The sequence below is a fragment of the Callithrix jacchus genome, chromosome 8 (assembly GCF_049354715.1).
Source record: "Callithrix jacchus isolate 240 chromosome 8, calJac240_pri, whole genome shotgun sequence".
In the NCBI taxonomy this organism is placed as follows: domain Eukaryota; kingdom Metazoa; phylum Chordata; class Mammalia; order Primates; family Cebidae; genus Callithrix; species Callithrix jacchus.
The window spans coordinates 23,511,393-23,528,879 of NC_133509.1; the positions used below are offsets into that span (position 1 = coordinate 23,511,393).

Consider the following 17,487-nt stretch of genomic DNA (forward strand, 5'->3'; position numbering starts at 1 on the left):
TTTCTCCATCCTTTCTTTTTTGCTTATTGAGAATTTTTCTTTTTCTTTTTGAGACAGAGTGTTGCTCTGTCACCAAGGCTGGATGACCTAGCTTACTGAAACCTGAACTCCTGGGCTTGAGTAGGTAGGGTTATAGGTGTGCACCATCAGGTTCAGCTAATTTTTTCCATATATATATATATATTTTAAAGTGGAGGGTCTTGCTGTTTTGCCCAAGCTTGTCTTGAACTCCTGGGCTCAGGCAGTCCTGCTTCAACCTCCCAAAATGCTAGGACTACAGGCATGAGCCACTGTGTCCCACCAGGAGTTTATTTAAAATTTGAGACAGTGTCTTGCTGTCACCCAGGCTGGTGTGCAGTGATGCAATAATGGCTCACTGCAGACTCACCTCAACCTCCTGGACTCAAATAATCCTCCCACTTTAGCCTCCCAAGTAGCTGGGACTACAAGGGCATGCCATCATACCCAGCTAATTTTTTGTATTTTTTTATAGATGGAGTTTTGTCATGCTGCCTAGACTGGTTTTGAACTCCTGGGCTCAAGCGATCTGCCTGCTCTGACCTCCCAAAGTGCTAGGCTTACAGGTATGAGCCATTGCACTGGCTGAAGGGTTTATTTTTTCATCTATTAAAACCAGGTAATTACCTATTTGTATTGTGAGTTCACATCAACATTTAACAGACAACAGTCACTGTGCTTTTGAGTGGTGAATATAAAACCTTCCTACTATGAAAGCTCACAAATATGCAATGTCTCACCGACTACTTCTAAAGTATCATTAGCATTTTCCAGAGAAAAGGAAGATTAAAAATTAAGTTATATTTACTTTGCTCTGAGTGCTGTTGTAGGGATAATTTCCTCTAAGTTTTCCACTCACTTTTCAAAACCCTTTGGGAAACTAACGCCCAAGAATATAGCTAGTAAGTGACAAAGCTAGAACTGGGGTCAAAGCACAAAGACCATGCTGTTTCCATTAAACCATTCTGAAGCAAGCATGAGAAAAAACTGTCTTGATTCTGTTTTCTTTTATTTTTAGAGACGGGATCTCACTGGACTTGAACTGCTGGGCTCAAGCAATCCACCCACCTCAGCCTCCCAAGTAGCTGGGACTAAGTGATTCTGTTTTCTAATATTATTTAGTACATTTAACAACCATGCAACAGGAATCTTAACCAACTCTCCAACTCATTCATCCAATGTAATCCCAGGGTTTTAGTGGTATTGACAGAGTCTGATGACATCTTATTTTTGATGATATGCTGGCATATAAGTATCAGTAAGCACTCACCATTCCCTAACGATCAAGCCTGTTCACAACTTCTCGAACTGTAGCTATGAAGTTTTCATTGTCTTGGGGATTAGCTAAAATAATACTGTGCAGTCTGTTCATATACGAGTCAATGGTGTCCACTGTAGGTGTCTCTCCACTTCCTGAAGTGAGATAAGAAGAAAGTAAGAAAATCCTCCCTATTCAGTTTTATCATAAAATAGCTCTGGGGAGCTATATTATATTTTATATTTTAACACTATTTAAAAGAAATAGTGATTCTAATGTGGTCTGCTCCACAGACGTGCTTTTTATTTTACAAGAGAGGCTTTTAGATCTCAAAGAAACGAAGTTAATCCACATACTCTAAATAAACAGATGGGCTATATAATTGCTGTATAGTATATATGAGTAGCTGCATGTAACAGAAGGTTAGAGACTCTCTCAGCTTTCTGCTATGACTATCCTCAAAATGAAAGCATATATTAGAAATACCAGTGTTCGTTTTCTCTTCCTTCCCGTTAAAACAAAAACAAATAGAAAGCAAACAAACATACATAAAAGGAAGCACTCTCCTCAAGATTTATTACTTAGTTTCCAGTGTTCTGAATAGCAAATTACGCTTAAAATAAAGGGAAATAGACACTAAAATATAAATGGACAAAAATTTGAATGACCAGAGACCTTGAAACACTGGATGATTTTAGCCAATACTGACATTCTATTACATGACCCAATCCGGAGAAGAAAGAATGTATTTTAATTAATTTTCCTCTGGAGATTTCAACTTCTCCACACCAGTACAAACATAAATAGCACCCCACTGCTCGCAACACACACACCCCTGTCACTGACAGTCCTCAGGCAGGAGGACTTACCAGGCAAGGGCATGCTGGCAAAGCTGCTGGTCAGCACCTGCCGCAGGGTCTCCAGGTGCTGCTGTAAGACTGTGTTGCGGCTCCGCTCCTGGATCACATCCACCTCCAGCTTCTCCACTGCTGTGCGCATGCTCTCCACGTGCTTTTGCAGGGCTGCATTCCTCTCCTCAAACTCCATGTTAGATTTGCGAAGCTGGCGGAGCTCTGCCTCCCGAGCTGAGGATATATATCCCACAGAACACATGCAGCGCTAGAAGGAGTCTCTGAGGAGTCCCAATGACTCTTATAGGGAAGTTCTGCTTAGCTGCCTCTAATTGAGCTACCCCACCTCCTCTCCCTATTCTCATTACGGCATTCCAGATAGCAATTTCAGCAATGAAACACGTGGCTCCCCAGAGCTATTTTAATTCTTAAAGCTAGTCATATTCCATACATAAGACTGCAACAGTTTCAATTCCCAGTATTTTTTTTTGTTAGTTTTTGCTTTATAAAATTGTACAATGAGAAGCCTGAGGGGTTTTGCAGGGGGATGACTGGGAGACTGGCCAACCATATCTGTGGGTTCCAATCTTTACTACAGTGGGATCAGAATTGCTCTTATTTTATATTTTGGACTCCATGTAAGTTTTTGTTTGTCCAAAGGGTTCCAGGCTAATTGTCTGAAACAAATGAATCTGTGATTGCATTTATTTCCTTTGATCCAGAGACCAAAGAAACTTTGACAACAATGGCCTAGCTTTCCTTCACTAGTCTTTGAGTAGCTACCTTTACCATTAAGTGAAAGAGAGGCAGTTCTTCTTCTAGACTAGTCCTCAGGAGGGATATCACTACCATTGCTTTTAAGCAATGAATTTTTTCTGAGAACTAAATCCCCTGTCAAAAATCTGAGAAACATGGAAAGAAACTTCAGTAATTACCTTTGCTATGGTTCAAGAATTCCTCTGTAAATATAGGGATGTCAAAAACAGACCGTTCCTTCACCTCTGTTTCTTTCTGTGAATCAAGAGGAACAAAACAGTTAATTCTTAATGAGGCTAAATTAACTAATAGTGCTTGAAGATACAATGATCATGTCTCCTTTAAGGAAAGAGCAGGGTGAGCAGGAATCAGTCTAGGTGAGTCTGTGAGGGACATGTATTCACCTTTTCACTGGATTCCAACTTTCATAGCGCTTAGGCAGGTGAAGTATTCACTTCTCTGAAGTGTACAACTACTGTGCAATTAGAAATCTTAAAACAAATTTACACAGATTTCCCTAATGGAGAATTTGAAGCCATTTCTTAGCCTTATGCTTTGAATAGTCAACAGTATACAGTTGTGAAAGTGACTGCAGCAGGAACTGAAAAAGAGTAGTTTTTTTCCCAGTCACCTTTTTTTAGTTATGCATATAAAATGCTCCCTAAGATTACATAATATAAATTTGCAGAGTGGACAATAAAAATTTTAAGCAGAAATCTGCCTGCCATGAAAAATAAATATGATATTCGATTGGTACTTCTATTTACTAATGAAAGGCAGCCTATCTTTGGGGTCTTCTACATTTTCTTTGTTTTTTTTTGAGACGGAGTTTCGCTCTTGTTACCCAGGCTGGAGTGTAATGGCGTGATCTTGGCTCACCGCAACCTCTGCCTCCTGGGTTCAGGCAATTCTCCTGCCTCAGCCTCCTGAGCTGGGATTACAGGCATGCGCCACCATGCCCAGCTAATTTTTTGTATTTTTAGTAGAGACGGGGTTTCACCATGTTGACCAGGATGGTCTTGATATCTTGACCTCGTGATCCACCCGCCTCGGCCTCCCAAAGTGCTGGGATTACAGGCTTGAGCCACCGCGCCCAGCCTACATTTTCTTTAGACTCAGGAAAAATAAACAAACAAACATACAAGATCAAGAAATCAGAAAAAAAAAACAAGCTCTAAAAACTAGAAAGGATTATGTGAGATACAAAATAACAAAGCCTAAAATTAATTCACCAATAAGCGATTAAAAATTAAAAAGCCTCACAAGACCACTGCAAAATATATTCCACAATGATCCTTAAGAATAAAGTCGATAATTCAAGATGCTTTGGCTGTCAATTCTACAATGCATTTGAAGTTCAAAGCACTGTGAATATTAAGAGTCTTGGCATAATGTTCAAAATTTTCCATAACGAAGGTGGTAAAATGGCAGGAAGTGAGAACTGAAGAAGCTGCTAGTGAAATCTTAAGAAGAGCCCAAGACCTTTATAACATGAAAAACATGTAAATATAATACCTAGATTTAATTCCTATAAAAAACCTTTTAAAGCTAGATAGAATGTATCTTTCCTACTCTTGTCATCACTAGTTTTCTTTTCTTTTTTTTGAGACAGAGTCTCTCTCTGTTGCTGAGGCTGGAGTTCAGTGGTGCAATCTTGGCTCACTGCAATCTCTGCCTCCCAGGTTCAAGCAATTCTCCTGCCTCAGCCTCCTTAGTCGCTGGGATTACAGGTGTCCACCACCATGTCCAGCTAATTTTTTTGTATTTTTTAGTAGAGACAGGTTTCACCATGTTGGCCAGGCTGGTCTTGAACTCCTGACCTCAGATGATCCACCTGCCTCGGCCTCCCAAAGTGCTGGGATTACAGGCTTGACCTCCACTAGTATTTTAAATCTTTGAACACAAAAATGACTTGGTGTCCAGTAGAAAAGCTAAGCAGTTTGCAGCTGAAAAGGGAATTCTGACACCTAAGTGAGCTCCTGTATTCCATAATGGTGGCTGCCTAGTAAGGGGGCTAGGCTGTGTGAACCACCTGCCAATGGCACTGAGCAAGAAAGACACTTAAGATGGATTCTGAAAAACTATGTCATTTCAGAGCACTTAATTTCTACTTTACATTTTTCTCCCAAATGAAAGAAAAGTTTCCCAGAACAATCTGAAAATAAACAACAAAACTATCAATTGAAAGTCCCAGGTTTCAACATGCAAAGCTCTATCTCGAGCCAGTTCCTAGGGGATTTCAATGGGAACTAATGTTTGAACAAGAAAGGCTGGTTCCATCCAGCAGGGATCTCAGCCATATTTCGCAGTGGCTTTCTCTCAAATCTGCTGGCTTTCCATATGCTTTAACTGTTACTGGGCTGCTGTAGGAAAACAAAACCTGTGACACATAATCCCAACACGCACAAGGCATAACAGATACAAACATAAGTCCACAGATGACTTAGCACAAAAACTTAGGGCATTATCATCCTATCTTATTCAGTCACCAGCTTAACTGCAGTTACATGAGATCAGTTACCCAGCTATACGTCTCAATATCTGCCAGTTAGATGGGTAAGTGGAGATGCTTGGCTCCCATTACCACGGTACAAAGATCCCTCTCCAAGGTCTTGACTCTATTCAGACTAGTAAATCTTTTCTCTTCTTTGCCAGAGCAGTCCAAACCAAGCTAATTACATAAGGGCAGAGGACAGCATCACATAGGTGCATTAACACACTTCCCCTTGGTACAGATTCTTAGAGCGCAAAATAAGAAACATTAAAGCAATTAAAAGAAACTATTCAGTCTCTGAAAGGTAACAGAGAAATCCTACTTAATGGAAGAGTGGTAATAAAAACCATCAGCGCTCCTCCATTACTGAGCACATTTCTCGGCATGGAGAGGATCCTCCTGGGGGCTTGGATGTACTTAAGCTGCTCCAAGGATAGCTCAAGGGATTAAAATCATAAGGATATGATTACCTCTTCACCGAAAGGGTCTAATTTGTTCAGGCTGAGTGTCATTTTGTCATTTCTCATAAATTAAAGGAGAAACAAAATTATTGTTTCTATCTTGGTTTTCACAAGAGATACAGACACTTTCTTGAGAGTAATACTAGCTAACTCTTGGGTCTAGAGGGCTGGCTTTTGATTTGAGAGGAGCAAGAATATTCTTCACTTTGGTTTTCCATTTTATATATTGAGTGGAGGTTAAGAGAAAAGAGGCCTTTCTGAACTGAACCTATTTTGCTGTGATCTAGGATCAGGGCCAGAATTTCACCCTTTGAATTTCTTATCAAAGGGTGTGATATGTGCTTCTCTCAAGAGCCTTTTACTTTGGGAAATGCTCTTAATATTGTGTACCAGCCTGAAGTGCCCCACTGCTGTCAGAATGGCTTTCTGGTCAGCATTTCTTTAGCGCTAATATGCCCTCTCCAGTACCTGCCTTGGTAACAGTGATTTAGGGATCCAAGTTTCATTTAGGAATACAATAGTTTTCTTCACTATACACAAACCAAATAGTTTTTTTACTTAACTGGCAACAAATTTTGCTGACATCTTGGGCAACCAGGCCCATTTTTACTTTCAACACTGTGAAGTTTATGCTATGTAGCATGGCATTGTGCTGCCAAGAATGCTAGACTGTGACAGGGAAGGCCTGGGTTTCAGTCACAGTCCTGCCTCCAGTTTAATTCAGTAAGTGATTGTGGGTAATTCTTTCCATTCTATATACTGTTTTAGGCAAGTAACTTTCCTTACTGGTAAAATGAGGTGGTCAGATGAGAGGATCACTGAGGTCTCAGTGTTTTACTCCTCATAGGATAAGTAAAGGGAAATCAGTATGTATTTAGGATCTTTGGTCTTTAGACACTGCAAGGTATTTGCTCTTTTTTTTTTTTGAGATGGAGTTTCACTCTTGTTACCCAGGCTGGAGTGCAATGGTGCGATCTCGGCTCACTGCAACCTCCGCCTCCTGGGTTCAGGCAATTCTCCTGCCTCAGCCTCCTGAGTAGCTGGGATTACAGGCACGCGCCACTATGCCCAGCTAATTTTTTGTATTTTTTAGTAGAGGCGGGGTTTCACCATGTTGACCAGGATGGTTTCGATCTCTTGACCTTGTGATCTACCCGCCTCGGCCTCCCAAAGTGCTGGGATTACATGCTTGAGCCACCGCGTCCGGCCGGTATTTGCTCTTTTATTAAAAACTTACTCATACCTCTGCTAGAGCGCTTTTATCCACCCTGAGGTCCCCACAAAACCTAGGTCATCCTTAAGTCCTGCTTCAATTACTCCTTTCCATGGGCACCTGCTGTGGCTGCTTTTCCCCCATAGTGCTTTCTATTTCTCTGAACTCTTATTATACTAAAAAGTTATATGCAAGAAAATTACTGGGTAACAGTGTTTAAAAACAGTTCTAAAACTTTCAAAGCAGCTCTTTTATATGGCAATTGTTCTAAAATTACCTAATTTTGGAAACATATTATTCAGTGAAAAATAAAAATTGATAAAGTAAGAGATCTTAATTGGGTCAACAATCTTACTAAAGGAGCTTTATCCTCCTGCGGGCATACACATACACAGATTTACAGAACCTACTGTATAACCTTTTAACAAACAACTGCCGGCTCTCCATCTACTTACTTCTTTTTTGGTTTGGCTTAACGTGTCTAATCCTGTAACAGGGAAATACACAGAGACTCACTTCTTTTCACAAATCATAGACATTAATATCAAATTACAGAAAGTCATATCATAATGTATCTTCACTTCTCAAATCATCAGTAGCAGGTTCTGTGATGCAGACTAAATCTACATCTTCTCTGACTGCAACTATCAAGTTTACCAAAGACAAAAATGCTACATATAGTTTGGCTAGCAAAACTCATAGTTGATGAAATGAGTCAGATGACTGACATCTATTCAGATGACTGACTAGAAAATTTGAGATCTGATGTTTCAGATTACTGTCCAAATTCTCTTTGATAACTGTTTAAGTAGAGAAGGTATAAAACAGAGGAAAAAAGAAGTATGGAAATTTCATGATATTGATAGCTGGCACACAGACAAAGAAAGAGAAGTAATTATACAAATGTCTGCTAATATGAAAAGTTTACAGTATTATGATTTAAAATACAAAGAACAAATGCAAAGTTTCTCCAGCAAAATAAAACTGTAATATTTTATCCTAATTAGAACATAGAATGTCATATATAATTACATTTATATAGGATTTTTCTGAAGAATAAAATGCAAATATTTACTATCTTCTCACTTTATAATTCATGGATGGTAATAACATTTATTTGACCTGTGAATCTGAATCTTTTCTCTATGTTTTAAGGTAACCAACATTTCCTTGATTTAGTAAAAACCAAATACATGTAAAAAAATATTTTTGTTCAAATTCCCAGTTATTTCAGGTCAACTTTGAATAGATTCTTGTACAAAAATAATTATTTACAGAATACCTTCTCCAGGCAAGGGTATCATACTAGGTGGTATGGGGTTGGATATAAAGACAGAAACCAGACTGTACATGTTGCAGAGATTACAGCCAAAGAGTGTGGGTCCTCGGATTACCTCAAAACCCCTAGGTTAGATCAGCTAAGCATGTAAGAGAAGTATAGAGAGCCATGAGGGTTAAAGAAGTTGGAGGAAACGAGAAAAGTTTGAAGGAGAAAACAGAAGTTGAAATAACACACACACACCTAAATCCCATACATGCACAGAAACATAGGCCTAAGTCCTATCAGTGGGGCTGAACCAAGTGGGAGGAGAGAGGCCAGTATACAAACATGTGCTAGTGAAGTGAGGGAACAGAAAAGGGGTTGTAAGAACTGAGATACTGTCACTTGTGCTCTTCAACACTGTAGTTGAACAGTTCATTTTAACCAAATGCTGGATTCTTTAAATAATAACTTTTGAGAGTCAGATTAAGGTATTTGGTGATGATAAACTATGGTCAAGTTATAGCTTTCAGCTAGCCGTCACTGCTATACCTCATTCCAAATTCCAGCCATCTTTGGCATTTAAAGCCAATAAAATTCTTGGACCACAGGAAAGGATAGTGGTTAGGGGCTGTAGTTCAATGACAGACACACAGTGTCTGCCATATGCTAATAACCCCCGAGCTAAAGCATCTCATTTAATCTGAATTATGGGATAGGAAATACTCTGCCATTCATTCAGAAAAAAAAATCCAACAGCATTTCAAAAAGCAATATATATGTGCACTATGTAGACAGATGGCTAATTACCTCATGATCATGAGTGGCCTGCCGGGCTGCATCTAAAAATATGAAAGAATAAGAGAATATTAAATTTAAAAAGAAAGCAATAACAAAACCCAAGTATATGACTGTGCCAAACTAAAAAACCTGCTGGTATATGTAGATTCTCGAAACATACAATATTTTTCCTTAAGGCTTTATTAATCAGTCAGCCAACAAAAATAAGGGAACCCCATAGGTACAGAATAAATAATTAGGCATAAAAGAAATAGCAGACACAGTTCTTAACTTTGAGGAGAAATGGGTGGAAGAGTGGACAGAAGACACAAACCAAAGACTACCTGCACAACATCTATAATTTTAGTAGGCTAGATGTCCAAGTATACAGAAGATGCAATGGCTAAGGAAAAAAAGACTAGTTGTGGATAGTGCTTCAAAAAATGACACATGAATGCCTTAGAAGTGTTAAGGGCAAGTTACTGATATAATTTTGTAGACATACTTGCTTATAGGCAGAGAAATGCCTAAACCAGGAATCAGGAAATGAAGGGCAGGCAACTAACAGGGATCTTAGAGGACAAGCCAAAATCATTAACAGATACAAAAACCCAGTTGAAATTTCTAAATGAGAGCAATGTGATTTTATTGATTGATTGATTGATTGCTAACTATCACAGAAGACAGCAATGTGATTTTAATAAAATTCCAAGATAATGCTTGTAAGTGAATACTGGATAGTAGAGAGACAACAGAAACACATCTTTTATAGTTACCATTCTTAACAGTAGATTTTATGACCCTCCATCACCCACAACAAACTACAGGCACATTTGTTTCTGGTTCTAATACCTTGCCTATGAGATTTGCCTTTCTGACGGTCCTGGGTTTTCCTGCTGAAGACCTTGTAGGCCTCAGTTTTCTGATACTGCTCCAGTTCCTTCATGTAACGCTCCTTATCTCTGTCTGCTTCATCAAGATAGCGCTAGGAAAGAAATGCACAATTATTTTCAAGAAAATGAGATCTTATTTAAATAAAATTAAATTACCGATTTGAAGAAAACAGAGGACAATTAGAACATGGAAAGAAAAGAATATAGCGAATATAACTTAAAAAAGAATCAGAAAAACAAGAGTTGTATGAATAGAATATAACCTCTCAATTAAAAAAGAAATAGGGTCATTACGAGTTTTTAGACTATTTATTGCCTTTTCTAACTTAATGAAGACAAGTTCTATTGAGATCATTCTTATAAAAAATTCATGAAGATGATTAGAGTTATTCTTCTAACCCTACAGACAGAACTACATGGCCACTAGAGTCGTCCTCCTAAGATCTGCATACCACATAGGCACACTTAAGTCTTCCCAGGGGAAGGAATAGAATATTACTTTGTTTCACTGTCTCCAGCCCATTTTGAGGGGATGATGTCATTTATCAGTTGGCCCTGTAAGAGCCAGAAGGTTGGAGCACTGAAGCTGGGAGACATAAAGAACATAAAAAGAATGACCTCATCCTATGGACCTAAAAATGGACTACTCTGAGAAAACCTGTATCTATATGCTTTGATTGCTTTGTGCTATTAATTATGAAGTTCATTGATCTACCAGGATTATTTTTTCAATGCTTTGCCCTTTTCATTCATCAAAAAAAAGTATAAGAAAGTATAAAAATACAGCTTCTAAATGAACAGAAAACAGACTCAGAAATTATGTGAAACACCTTGTCCCACATAATAGCCAGATGTAGGGCATACCCAACTGGACAAATCTGGTGCAATTTAGGCACCAAAATAATTAAATACAGTAATAAATTATAAACTAGTAGAAAAAAATTCATACTATTATTAATATGATTTATAATAGCCATAATACCAATGATTTGTTACCATGCCAATAATAATAGATAACACAGAAATACAATAAATGGGGGTAGGGGCCAAGTGTGGTGGCTCATGCCTGTAATCCCAACACATTGGGAGGCCGAGGTGGGTGGATCACTTGAGGTTGGGAGTTCATGTCCAGCCTGGCCAACATACTGAAACCCCATCTCTACTGAAAATACAAAAATTAGCTGGGCGTGGTGGCATGTGCCTGTAGTCCCATCCACCTGGGAAGCTGAAGACAGAGAATCACTTGATCCTGGGAGGCAGAGGTTACAGTAAGCCGAAATAGCACTACTGAACTGCAGCTTGGGCGAAAGAGCAAGACTCTGTCTAAAAAAATAAACCAACCAACCAATCAACCAACAAACAAGCAAATAAATAAACAGGGGTAGAGGTTGGGCATGGTGGCTTATATCTATAATCACAGGATGTTGGCAGGTTGAGGCAAGAGGAGGATTGCTTGAGCCCAGATGTCCAAGTCCAGCCTGGGCAATAAAATGAGACACTGTCTCTACAAAACATAAAATAATTAGCCAGGTTCGGTAGTGTATGCTACTAAGGAGGCTGAGGTGGGAGGGCTGCTTGAGCCCAGGAGGTCAAGGTTGCCGTAAGCTGAGATCTTGCTTAAGATTAGAATGCTGAAGGCTAACTGGTAAACCTGAAAAGAGTGCTGGACTTGGAAAACTCTTCACATTGTAACCATAATGATAAAGATTAAATCAGGCAAAAATAATCAATAGACGCTAAATCTAGGGGAAAATGTTGATGTAGAACAGGCTATTTGCATGTCTTATAAGTCTTCCCCTAGACCACTTATTAATGACAAAAGAATTTAAATAATATACCAGGTAAGCAAAATTAACATCACCAATGAGAAACAAAAGAACACTGTGTACCTGCACATGTGATATACTGGGTACATACCACTGCCTACGCAAGTAATCCTACCAAGAATGCATAACCTTAATCTAATCACAAGGAAACATCTGAAACAGACACAATGAGCAGTGTTCTGTCAAAAGTAAAAGAAGTGAGGAAAGCAGAAGGGAACTGTATTTTTAAAAAATATCAATGTTATAAAAGACAAAGACTGGAAACGTCCCAGTTTAAACTATAGAGACTAGACTACTAAACACAAAACCTAGACTGGAACCTGTACTGAAAGGAAAAAATGTTATAAAGAAATGACATTAGGCCAACATATGGATGACAGATTAAAGTATTGCTAATACAAAATTATGATATTCATAACTATACTACGGTTACGTAAGAAAATATTCTTAGAAATACACAGTGAAATATTCTGTGGGTAAAGGGCTACAATGTGTATAATTTATCCTCACATGACTAAAACAAAATTTTGTGTGTGTCTGGATGCACACATGCATGCATGTGTGTGTGTGTGTGTGTATGTGAAAGACTGAGCATGTAAAAGTATAAGAAAGACTCAGCATATTGTAAGTGCATATGCAAATGGAGAAATGGACTAAAATGTGTTAACACATGAATCTGGGCAAAGAGTGTTTGGATGTTCTTTGTACTATTTTTATGTTTTTGTAACTTTTTGTACATTTGGAATTATTTCCAAATAAAAAATTAAAAAAAAACAAAAACTAACACAAAAGCTTTGTTCTATGTAATAGTGGTTATCCCATGAGATAAACACTGTTTTTTTTGCATTTTTGTTTATATACTTCTGTATTTTCTGAAAAGAATCTAAATAATAAGCATGCATTTATTAATAAAGCAAAAAAAAAAAGAAAAGAATAACATAGTATGTACAGCACACTATCCTTTTCTATAGTGGTGCCAAAACAATGGATGACATTCACTGCTTTCTCCTAGCTTGCTACCACAAACACAGAGCTTCGAGTTGCAACTTAATCTGATCTCTTTGAAAATTTCTGAATTCAATTAATTCCCAGGAGAGTATTTCTCAATTTGGTCTTAGTGTCTGGAATCCTTTCTAAAAAGTGTAAGTCATAAAACAGTTTAAGACATAAAAGAAATATAGATATCTTTCAGATGCTGGGAATGCTGGGAACTTTTAACCCACAGCAACTCCCACAGTCATGACCATTACTCTGCTTTGATGGTATCCCAACCAGCTCATGGCTATCTTGTCCTTAATTCCCCTCAAATCTCTCTAACAAATGGATTCACTTCAGTTTGGCAATCAGGTTAGTTTCTGTCCTAGAGGGAAAGAATTCAAGTCACTCTTGCTTTATTTTCCATAATAGGTGAATTTGCCAGAACGCCAGTTAAAAAAATGCATTAAAGCAGCAACATTTTTTTCTTAAAAATCTTATGTGAACTGAAGAAATTGGTCAAGTAACTTTTTCTCATTTAATTCAAGACTTCATTTAACTCAGTGGAATATATTTTATTGATAGATTCTTTAATTTCTTAATATTGAACCACTTAAAAAAATCTTATGTGAACGCAGTGTATAAAAAGTGTGCTGCTTTGGTTGAGGGGAGTCCTAGACTCCGTTCTTGCTCACACCTTTCTAGCAAATAGTTTAAAAATCACTAAGCTAGAGAAAATTGCTATGATGGACCCTGTTATTCTGGTCTCCCAGGCACTGTGACAAAATTGCAGAATCAACTGTCCATCCTCTTTGCTTTTCTTATAGAAGTTATTTCTGAGATATAATAGAAACCAAACAAAAGGTCACGAATAAGAACAAGTACCTGTTTTTCCTCAGGAGGCAGTTTACTCCATTCATTGCCTAACATCCTTGTGATTTCTGGAAATGGGACTTCTGGTCTCTTTGCTCGAAGCTGTTCTCGACGCTCATTCATGAACCGAACATACCCTGTAAGGGGGGATTTGGGTGCATTGCTGTCTCGAAGAGGTTTCTTCCTCTTTCTTCCTTTGGACCAGCCTCCTCGTTTACTTCTTTGCTACAAAACAAAGCAAAATAAAAAACCAAAAACCAAACAACCACCACCTCCCCAAATACCCAACAACAACAAAAATAAACAACAAACAAAACAGGATTAAGAGTCGCAATTTGGCCCTGGATATTCAAAGCTCTCCATATCTGTTGTAGGTATTATACAAATGACAGCAGTGCAGTTTCTGAGCAACTCCAGATGTTTCACTTGCAAACTCTTTTATGTACCACACTACAAAATGTTGCACTAAAGGGCAATTTTTATGCTAATCTCAACGTATGCGAATAAGAGGTGCCATGATCACCCAACTTTGACTTTCATATGGATATGACTGTCCTGCAGACAACTGTCAGGTCCTGATTCCTGACAGGAGAGTATCCAAATGGGAAATACAACAGCACATGCAGCACTGTGTCAGAGAGGCAGACGTTGTCAGCAGATCAAAGTAAGATGGTGTCACATGCACCATGCAAAGGAAGAGACAAGTTGTAGCAGAGATTAAAAATAACTCATGATTAAAAATAATTCATGAGTTGCTCATTGATAACTTTCAAAGACTAGTTTGTTTACCATAGCAGATAGCATATGGAATATTAAATTAATATCTAAGTCTCAGAAACATTTCAGTAATATATCCAAATGAAGACTACTAGTCTTTGGCTTGACAATCTGTTCCTTTAGACGTATATTTTATTTTAATTTTTTTTTGAGATAGAGTTTCACTTGTCACCCAGGCTGGAGTGCAATGGCACAATCACTGCAATCTCTGCCTCCCAGGTTCAAGTGATTCTCCTGCCTCAGTCTTCCAAGTAGCTGGGATTACAGGCATGCACCACCACATTCAGCTAATTTTTGTATTTTTAGTAGACATTGGGTTTTGTCATGTTGGTCAGGTTGGTCTCGAACTCCTAACCTTAGGTGATCCACTTGCCTCAGCCTCCCAAAGTGCTGGGATTATAGGCGTGAGCCACTGCGCCTGGCCTAGATGTACATTTTATAGTTAGAGGTCTTTGTATGTTGAGTTACCAATTAAATCAAAAGACTGAATCATCTCTGAAAAAAAACTAAAGAAACAAAAAGGACTGAAGTACACTGATGTCTCACCACAGCATTTTTTCTTGGGCCCTTTCAATAAGATTTAAGGCACATCATATTTTTACTTTCTAATTTTACAAATACATACAGCCCTATCAGTTAATGTTTTATGGATACAAGAATTCTTATTTTAGACAAGAGAAAGATAAAGAAATAAACAGGAACAAAAACATCTAAATACTAATTGTAGTAATCTACTCTTCCAAATACATATAAAACGTATGATAATTCACCATTGGGCAAATGATGCATTTGGTATTAGTTTAAAAACAAAAAAAACAAAAAAAATCCTAGTTACACTGAAGCTACTGTGGACTGGCCAGGGTGGCTCACACCTGTAATCCCAGCACTTTGGAGGGCCAAGGCAGGTGTATCACTTGAGGTCAGGAGTTTGAGACCAGCCTGGCCAACATGGGGAAACCCCACCCCATTAAAAAATATAAAAATTGCCTGGGCATGATGGCATGCACCTATAATCCCAGCTACTTGGGAAGCTGCGGCAAGAGAAAAGCTTGAAGCAGGGAGGTGGAGGTTGCAAGTGAGCTGAAATCATGCCACTGCACTCTAGCCTGGGCAACAGAGTAAGACTCTACCTCAAAAAAAAAAGTTATTTGGATTTTAAGAGATATAAGAAGCTTTAAGCATTCATTATAATCTTTTAAAATGCCAACAGGATAGATGAAAAAATTAGCTGCTTTTTTTTTTGAGATGAAGTCTTGCTTTGTAGCTAGAGTGTAGTGGTGTGATCTCGGCTCACTGCAACCTCCGCCTCCTAGGTTCAATCGATTCTCCTGCCTCAGCCTCCCAAATAGCTGGAATTACAGGTGTGTGCCACTATACCTGGCTAACTTTTGTATTTTTTAGTAGAGATGGGATTTCACCATGTTGGCCAGGCTTGTCTTGAACTCCTGACCTCTGGTGATCTGCCCGCTTTGGCCTCTTAAAGTGTTAGGATTACAGGCAGAAAGCACGTGCCTAGCCAGCATTTTAAAAATAAGAAACAAGACAAAAATCAATAGTGGTATTCTTTTCGGCTAAAAAAAATAAAAATAAAAGAGTGCTTTAAAACATTGACAATGTAATCAGTTACTTGCAAGAAACACTGAAAGTCCAACCAGGACATGACTGCCCTGGCTCATATACCTTTGTGTGGGGTAGGGAAAGGTACCATGGGAGGGTAAAGGACTTGGTAAGTAGTATGAGGACTTTGGGCACAGAGGACTCCATGCAGCAGGACTTGGTAAGCAGAGTGTGGCCTTAAGCAAGGGCATGTACACTTCTCGTTAATTACTTACTAATGGTTAAATAATTCACTCACTCAACAAGTACTTGTTGATCATCTAATATGAGTTGGTATAAATTTCTTAGGGAACAGGGAAAAAAGAGGCTACCTGTCTGTGTCACTAAAATCGTTAATATTGTTTTGTATAAAACAAGAAATAGAAAACAGAAAATTTTACAGGTTATCAGCTTAAGAATGTAGGAAGGTCAGATGATGAGCACCTTGATCAACATACCTTCCTTGTGACTGTTTCTTCAGGAGTTTCAGAAGGCAGAACAGAAAGAGATACTTCAGCTTACCTCATCTTCATGCCTCTGTTCATTGCCTTCTGCTGCATTTGAAGACTCACTCGGAAGCAACTGACCTTGGGAGAGATCCTCCACAAATTCTGGATTGTTGGTGGATGATGTGGCACCACTACTGTATGGAACATCTGGGTGATTTAACCTGAATAGACGAAAGTATCAACAACACAAAAACTCAACCTATTTACCAAGGTTCTAGACAAATTTCCCTGCCAGCAAAAGAACATGCCAGTCCTTGAGTTAATTCTCCCAATAGTCTGTATAAATGAAAAAAATGTCTTCACAGAAGTTACAGAGTGTTTTAAAAAACTGGTTGCAGTGCTTGATTAAACCAGGTCAGTTCCATGAAGACATCTCCTACCAAAAACAACTACAATCTTTTTCCGAAAAGATGATCTCCCCTCAACAGTGCAGTGGTGTGACTTCATGTTTTACTTCTGAACATGCAATAGAATCTGATTTAAATGCTACCTTTCATGTATCTCCAAGGTAAAGGAAAAACACTATTAACGAAAAAAGTGAATAGGAATGGGGGTTGTAGAGGCAGTTTGCCAACTATCACAAAAGAGTTCTTAAAGGGTGTAAGAAAAATCTCTTAATGGTACATTTCATTGGCTATTTCTTCTTAGATTATAGCATTTACTGACAATCAGGTCATCTAAGAACAATGTTATTAAGTTCAGTAGGTTTAGGTATACATGTTAATAAATCAGAGAGATGTACTGATTTCCTGCTCCCACTACGTTCCAGATGAGTTAGCAAACCAGATCTCACCCTTCTGAAGAGTGAATACAAGAAGGTACAGATGATGGTAGGGTCTTAGATGGACTTACCTTATTACATGTGGACAAAGGAATAGAAGAAAAGGTAACATGTGCTAGTATTATTGTTTTTGTTTTTTGATTGGGGGAGGAGTTGGGAAGGCAA

The 17,487-nt window shown here is 38.4% G+C and overlaps 1 protein-coding gene and 1 long non-coding RNA gene across 5 annotated transcripts in view; one reads left to right on the forward strand and one right to left on the reverse strand.

The window, feature by feature from the left end:
* The window catches only part of LOC103790413 (uncharacterized), a 46,081-nt gene that overhangs the window by 19,207 nt on the left and 9,387 nt on the right, over positions 1–17,487 (forward strand). For 2 of the 3 annotated variants that reach the window (XR_008474222.2, XR_008474223.2), the window contains 2 exons: positions 494–584; positions 1,037–1,759. This is a non-coding gene — a long non-coding RNA (uncharacterized LOC103790413). Of the gene's footprint in view, positions 1–493; positions 585–1,036; positions 1,760–16,513; positions 17,050–17,310; positions 17,428–17,487 lie in introns of those variants that run through there. The other variant, XR_008474225.2, reaches the window with a different exon arrangement.
* The window catches only part of HMG20A (high mobility group 20A), an 82,187-nt gene that overhangs the window by 4,946 nt on the left and 59,754 nt on the right, over positions 1–17,487 (reverse strand). For both annotated transcript variants that reach the window (XM_008990146.5, XM_008990147.5), the window contains 7 exons: positions 16,555–16,702; positions 13,672–13,884; positions 9,945–10,077; positions 9,123–9,154; positions 3,063–3,138; positions 2,146–2,361; positions 1,289–1,431 (listed from right to left, as the gene is read on the reverse strand). In XM_008990146.5, coding sequence (XP_008988394.1) covers positions 1,295–1,431; positions 2,146–2,361; positions 3,063–3,138; positions 9,123–9,154; positions 9,945–10,077; positions 13,672–13,884; positions 16,555–16,702 — 955 coding nt within the window. In that variant the 3' untranslated portion in view covers positions 1,289–1,294. The remainder of the gene's footprint in view (positions 1–1,288; positions 1,432–2,145; positions 2,362–3,062; positions 3,139–9,122; positions 9,155–9,944; positions 10,078–13,671; positions 13,885–16,554; positions 16,703–17,487) is intronic.